This window comes from Penaeus vannamei, chromosome 10 (genome assembly GCF_042767895.1).
Source record: "Penaeus vannamei isolate JL-2024 chromosome 10, ASM4276789v1, whole genome shotgun sequence".
NCBI lineage: Eukaryota > Metazoa > Arthropoda > Malacostraca > Decapoda > Penaeidae > Penaeus > Penaeus vannamei.
The window spans coordinates 44,014,549-44,022,048 of NC_091558.1; the positions used below are offsets into that span (position 1 = coordinate 44,014,549).

At 39.5% G+C, this 7,500-nt stretch overlaps 2 protein-coding genes across 3 annotated transcripts in view; both read right to left on the reverse strand.

The window, feature by feature from the left end:
- Nucleotides 1–112, reverse strand: part of LOC138863047 (zinc finger protein Xfin-like) — a 27,621-nt gene extending 27,509 nt beyond the window's left edge. The window contains exon 1 of the mRNA XM_070126720.1: nucleotides 94–112. The gene's annotated coding sequence lies outside the window, so the exon portion shown is untranslated. The remainder of the gene's footprint in view (nucleotides 1–93) is intronic.
- The window catches only part of LOC113814239 (titin homolog), a 32,499-nt gene that overhangs the window by 1,596 nt on the left and 23,403 nt on the right, over nucleotides 1–7,500 (reverse strand). Inside the window, exon 4 of one of the 2 annotated variants that reach the window (XM_027366272.2) lies at nucleotides 1–2,040. This exon is cut by the window's left edge and continues 1,596 nt beyond it. In XM_027366272.2, coding sequence (XP_027222073.2) covers nucleotides 1–2,040 — 2,040 coding nt within the window. Of the gene's footprint in view, nucleotides 2,041–2,318; nucleotides 6,108–7,500 lie in introns of those variants that run through there. The other variant, XM_027366271.2, reaches the window with a different exon arrangement.

The following is a 7,500-nucleotide window of genomic DNA, read 5'->3' on the forward strand; positions in this document are numbered from 1 at the left end:
GTTTATTTGCAGATATTTTTCTTTCCTCTCTGGGTACATCTGCAACAGACAAAGGATCTATCATTAAAATATCTTCAATGACTGATACATTACCTTCTTTTGTTCTGTTAACTGGTACTTCTGGAATTGCTTCATTTCTGGGAGCAGCATCTTGTAAAGGATCAACATCAATTACATCTTCTTTACTTGATGTACCACAATCTTGAGGTTTCCGTTTGTCTTCATTTTGTGTTTTAGTCTTCTCAGAATCTTTTTTTCCCGGTCTACAGTCTTTGATATGAACATTATAATGTTCAATGCTAGGAAACATATTATTGCAGTTACCACAAACATGCGCAGGCCTTTTATCTGGTGGGCAATTTTTGCACCTGTCAAGGTGATTCATTAAATTTCCTTCATACTGATATTCTACCTTACAGTATGGACAAGTTACTTTGGTATCATCTTTATTATGAACTCTCAAATGATGAACTGAACGTTCTGCCTCTGTATCAAAAAGAGCCATGCACAAGTATCGGCATCGAAACATGTCTTTATGACATACTTTCTGATGTCTGATCATTTTTGAGGTCTGGTAGTGTGTCACACTACATACTTGGCAGGTGAAAATTTTTCTGTGCTTTATTTTTTCATGACTACGCATCTTTTTAGCACTCGTAAACGACTCTCTACAAATTTCACAGTAAAAAGCTGGTTGCATGGGTTTGTTTTGAGGAAGAACTGTATGTACTTCATTGAGCTCTAGTTGTGATGGTTTTACAATTTTTTCTGGTTTTGCATTACTTGCAGCATTGCCATGTTCTGTTAATCTATGCTTAAACAAATCTTCTGCTTTTGGGAAAATTTGTTCACACTGACTGCATCTGTAAATCAATTTATTATGTGCTGTAAGAACATGGTTATGCAACTTATCTATTTCCAGGAAATAAATATCACATACACCACATCTAACACCAGAACTATCATTCACTACAGTGTTTTGGCTATCACTCCAAGACTCTGGTTCCTCTTTCAGATAGAATTTTTGAAGAAGAGGAGCATCATCGATATCAATTTCTTCAGCTCTGTTTGTTGTCAATGAAAATAGATCTTGCATGGTTGCTGCTGGAGATGTGTCAGAGTTATATGTGATAGATGATATGCTCGATGTTTCAGACCTGATGGAAATAAAGCTAGTGGTATCTGCACTTGTTCCTCTATGCTCAAAACCATCTTCAAGAGCACTTTCCGGTTCTCTTTTCACAGACATATACTGAGGAAATAAATAATCTGAATGCCCAGGCTTTGGGTCATCAGCTGTGTTATCATCACTGCCAAATGATGAGACTGAAACACCATCTCTATTGAATTGCTCAACATCTTGTGTAATTAGGAAATCATCACTAATCTTGTTGCTGGAGACCCCTAAATGTTGAGCAATATGTATTTTTAGCTGGTACTTGTTCCTGGTTTCTTTGTTGCAGAGTCGACACACAAACTGACTTTTGCCACCTGGTGATGGAGGGTCCAGAAAAATGTTGACAGGCTTAACATTCTTCATTTCCCTTGCAGTGAGATAGCCAGGCCTATCTCTAGTGTGGCCATGGTTCTCTGTCATGTGATTGATCATCTCTTCCTCAAGCTGATAGTCCTTACAGCAGTACTTACATTCAAAGACCTTGTGAATCTTCTTTTTGTGTATCCTCCGTGTGGTGGTTGTGGCAAACAGCTCAGTGCATAGATTGCATTTCACATCTGGGTTTTCCTTTTTGTGGGATATCTGATGGTTCCTAAATCTTTTCAGATCTTTAGTTTTGAAGCTGCATTTATCACACTGCTGTAGAGGCCTATGTGTGCGCAGATGCTGCATATATTTGTGGGACTTGTTAAATGCCATACCACAATGTTCACATACCTTCTTCATTCTTATCACACGACCGACATTCCTCACCCTCCTTCGAACCTGTTCCATTCTGGGTGACAAGGATGAGGCAGTCTCCTCCATGAGTGGGCTCGAAGGATCCTGGGGCTCAGGAGACTCCGCGATGTGGGTAACCATGTCTGCAGGCACAATTAATTGTCAGCACATACATATCCTCATTTTTTACCCCCCAAAAATGTGATAACCTTATATTAATTTACCTCCAACACCATTACAAAGAATATCTGTCAATACACATTGGACAAAAGGGATAAAACTGTTGCTCATTCCGTAACACCCTTATTCAAGATTTACAAAATACCAAATACAGTCATAAATAATAAGCAGCAATCTAGGACTTGTACATCAATAATATTTACACACACATGTTCATCTGTACCAGTCTAAACAGGAGTAAAAGTTTTTTTTCCCATTTTTCTTTTCTTTTCCTTTTGCTTTGGGAAGTCTAAATGCAAAATACATATTAATAGTAGCTATCTTTAAACAATGTTTCCGAGGAAAGTGAAGACCATATTTCCTGCATCTTCTAAATTTTTCACCATATAAAAAGATATCTTTTTAAACACAGCTTTTCCTTCTGCCTCACATTCAAAAAATATAAGAACATAATTATGACTGGTCACACACTGTGGATTTTTTTCACAAGAATAAGTACTCAAGACACTACATATACACCTACATCCGCACTAACTGATGCATTATATACAAATACCAATATTGCACTATACAACACCCTTTGTCATGTGAGGTATCATCTGCGTAATGGGCTATGCATGGAGCAATTAAAAGGAATCAAAGCCTATAATTTTTGCAGGTCCACTCTCATCATCTTCAGGTACAAAGTCACTAATTTCTTCACTTGGAGGATAATGCGCACCATAATAGTCTCCCATGATGTCCATCTGAGAGCTGTCATCTAAACTGAACATAGAATCCTCCCCTACAAAATAACCCTGGCATGAGAGAGAATCCTGTGACTGTGAGTGTCCGTATGGGAAGTCCATATTCTGAGTAGTCAGCTGACCACCTGAGCTGCTGCTTGGTCTCCGTCTCACTCTGGGACATCCCTTTTCTGACGAATTGTTTTTCTTCTTTTTCGATGTTCCTTTTGAACCCGATTTTGCAGCACGGATTTGGGCTTTTAGAGCAGCTGTCCAGCTCAGGTTCACTTTATTCTTTTTGTTACCAGGTACTACTTGCTTTTGTTGCGTCTTTTTTCCTGATTTGACCTTTTGTGTTGGTGGTGAGTCAAGTTTGGAAACTACTTCTTTGGCTGGCAGAACTTTTGTTTGTGGTGGTATCCTTTTGTCAATTTTTGGTTCCTGTCCTTTTGTAATCTTTTTATCCTCTTGACTAACACTTTTTTCACTTGAATTATTGGAAGTAGGTTTTGTTTTCCTGTCATTTTCACAGGGGACTGAAGGTTTTGCTTCTTCCACGGACTCAGAATCAGCACAGCTCCTTTTCAAGAGTTTACTTCTCTTGTCAATGCTTCCTCTTCTGTCTGGTATTGCCTTGTTCTGGATTTCTTTCTTCTCAGGAGTGGTAGGCTTTACAACAACATTCTTAAAAGGTTGGCCCTTTCTCACTGGTATTACATCCTCCTCATCATCAGGTTCTTTGTAGGATATTGGTACGCATCTAGCTCTCCGCTTTGTGGGAGTGCTAAGTTCTTCATTATCATCATCATCCTTATCCTTCTCTCTCTTTTTAACATGGTCTTTACTAACTGGATCATCATCCTTTTTCTTCTCATACTCTTCTTCATCAGCATCCTCCTCCTCTTCCTCTTCCTCCGAACTACCTTCTTCCTCATCACTGGGAATGCGTGGATGTTTTGCGTCCTGGTGCTTCTCTAGTTCTGATTCCTTGCAAAATATTGCAACACACTTGGAACATCTAAATGGTTTATTTGGGTGTGCATTCTTTTGGTGTTGCTTTAATCTTAACATTTTTCTATACTTTGCCTTGCAATTGGCTTCAGGACAATGGTGAACTCGATGTTGGATTACATGTCTATTATAAGGACCACAACTTCTAAATATCTTTCCACAATGCTCACATGCTCTGAATGGGTAAAGAGTTTCATGAATCTTCTTTAAATGGTATGTCATGGATTTTTCTCTATTAAAAGTTATATTACATTTTGTGCACCTAAACAATGAACCAACTTTCAGGAGATAGGATGGTCTTTCATTGCTCTCCCTCTGCTCTCTCAATGACTCTTCAGTCTTATCACATGCATCTTTTTTCTGTGAGTCACTTTTTCTTTTGGGGGACTGTTCCTTACCCTTTTCACCACTTTCTTTAGAGCTCTCAGTATTTACACCCCTTACTGTTCCATGTGGGGAGCTACGTAAAACTCTAGAGGTATCTCTAATTTGCTTTACCTGTGCTCCAGCACTTGTTTCTAGCTGGTCTTCTAGGTTCTCCTGTTCTTTGGCTTTCCCATAGACTTTAACAGGTGATGCAGATTTCTTATTAGACTGTCCTTTCTTCACAACATTATGCACAGGCATATGGAGTCTTAACTGGTACTCACTTCTACATTGCTTATTGCACAAATTACATTTAAGAGATTCCTCCTTTTCTTTCCTCTCTTTCTCCTTTCTTTCCTTTTCCTTACGAATTTCTTCTTCTTCATCGTCTTCTTCATCTTCATCCTCCTCATCATCATCATCTCCTCTTTCATTCTCTTCTCTACTATTTTCTTCTGGCTGTTCCTCTTCCTCCTCACCATCTTCCTGCTCCATATTATCCTGGCCTTTTGCAGATGCTTGTGAACGTGTTGCTCTGGAATGTTTTTCTTTTTGATGATGCTTAAGCTTAAACTTGTGACTAAAGCCAAGCTCACATATATCACAGAAATATTTTTTAGATTCTTCCACTTCTGAGTCTGATGAAGAGGTGCTGCTGCTACTACTCTCACCTGCACCTACAGCAGTTTCATTATCATCATCATCGTCATCTGAATCACTCTCACTTTTTGCATCTCTCACTTTGATAGGACCTTTGCTACGAGTAACCCTCCTCTCAGGTTTTGGAGATCCGCCCTTTGATTTTGTTACCTCTTTTGTGGGTGGCCTCACATTCATTATCTTTCCTCTTGAAATACTCCTAGGGGGCACTTTACTAGCAATTCCTACATTCACTTCACTTCTGGGTCTTCCTTTCGATTTTGTAGCATCTTCTTTGTCAACTCTACTGTCACTCTCCTTTTCTTTCCTCTTTCCTTCTTGATCCTCTCTTAACTTCTTTTCTCTCTCAGCTTTTGCCTTTTCTTTGTCCCTTTCTAACTTTTCCCTCTCCAACTTTTCCCTCTCATTTTTCTCCATGTCCTTCCTCTTTTCCTCCTCCTCCATCTCTCGAAAGGCTTTGTCATTCTTACTTTGATCCCCATTCACTTGTGGATGATCCTCATCTTCAGAATCCATAAGCTCATGTTTGAGGCGCTCATGGTTCATAAGATGATGTTGAAGTTTAAAAGATTCACCACATTTCTTGCAGCTAAAATGTGGATGGTCCTTATGACTTTTCAAAATGTGGAACCTCATTCCATATTTACCCTTGACTTTTATCTTATCACTACATATTGGGCAAATCTGCATCCCTCTATGCTTGTGCTTTATATGAGCAGTTAAGGCAGATCTTTTCCTGAAAACAAGGTCACAGAATTCACAAGACAGCTTAATCAAACCTCTCTTTAAACCGGTGTCAGTATCGACAGATTCTTCCTCAGTCTTTGTTGGATGAGGCTGAGAGACTGAAAGGCAAATCTCATCTTCATCATCACTCCCTTTACCTGTGCTGGAAAGCTTTTTCCCATCTCCAGGAAGGATATCATGTTTCAGGTTTTCTAAATGTTTCATAACTTTCTTGCTCTCAGCTTTGTTGGCCATATAATGAGATTTATTTAATTTGAGGAGGGTAGATACCAAAAGATGATGAGGTGGAGTAGGAGGCCGGTACTTGATGGGCTCAGGGTGGCGTTTACCATATGCCCGAGACTTTGAGGGACTGCTTCTTGGAAAGCCCCCTGGAGGACAGTGACCTCTTCGGCTGGAAAGGGGAGGGCGGCCCCTCTTACGTCCCCTGGGTGGTGGTGGCGGTGCTGGGGACATGCCAGGGTATTGGGAGGGTGGGAAGGCCTTCCTCTGAAGCAGTAGTCCACCGTAGTATTCTTTCCCTGAAGAAACAAGTCAAGTATTACCAACTGTTCATGAGGTGTTCCTCTTCAACTGAAGATCATACAGGTAGAATGGGGAGAAGTGGCCTTTGTCACCAACGCCTGTGGAGAGGACTTCAACTGTGGCTACTACACCACCAGTTGACCACACTGCACAACGATAAACATAGAACACCCTTCAATCATACTGGTTTTCACAGCTGTCTTCCAGCATCTGAATAATATCTACAGCAAAATTATGCAATTCATAGTCGAGTACAAGTACAGAACATAAAGGAACAAAGTGGCAGCATCCATCTTCAGTATGATGAAAATACTTAGTCCATGAGGCATATGTTTTTGTAAGGAGCAAAATAATGTGATCAGTGATATTCAGACATCAGTCCAACAATTACTAACATTGTTATACTATCAAAGAAAAGACACTTAAAAGGCACAGAGAAAAAGCACCATTGCTGCTAGAGATGAAAGTGAAACAACACTAGCAATTCTTAATGCAGTACCACTTATCAAGTTACCACTTTTAAGCAATTAAATCACTGGATATAAGTCAATGAGTGAGTTTATGAAGAAATAAGAAAAGCATCTTGGCAATTGGTAATTAGATCAATGAAAGAGTATGGAGCTGTGAACACACACCTGCAGATCACCAGTTTTATTTGGGAGGACAATATACCTATATATCACACATAATCATTAAAGGTTACTCACTTCTCCCACAAGATAAAAGACCCTCAGTTTCAATACATATTTGTACATGGACTTTCTTTTAGGGGGGGGGGGGGATTTCTGAGAAACTAGAGGCAGTGCAAACATGTAAGGAAAAAACAAATAAATGAGGAGGGTGATAGCAGGAATGAAAAGTTTGTAAGTGAAACAGATATAAATAAATAAACAAACAAACGTTGTTAATAAATATTAATAATTAAAAGAAATCCTCACATTTGCACACAAAAATACACACCTATGCATGCATACAAATCATGACCAATATTTTTCTACATTTACATTTGCATTTTCTCATTTAAATATTTGTAAATATTAACCCATATGATCCAGATGATGTGACCTTCCCGTCATGGAAAAATTTGGGTCGAGGGCCAGGTGACATGAACATGCCGTCATGGGTGACGCGAACTTGCTGTCATGAGTGAAGGCCAGGGTGACGGGAAAGACTCGCTGTGCAAGCACAAACCTCTTATGGTGTGATTTGACTCGTTTGGAATTTAGAAGGGGATTTTTGCATTATTCCTATCAATAAATGAATGTCGAGTGTAATGTACATAAGCAGTGACTGGAAGAGTGCTGGCTCCAAGAAGGACACCATTTCCAAGTTCAGCATTGTATTCCTAGCTGCTGTGACCGGTGGCACAGGTTGTATTACGGAAAATTA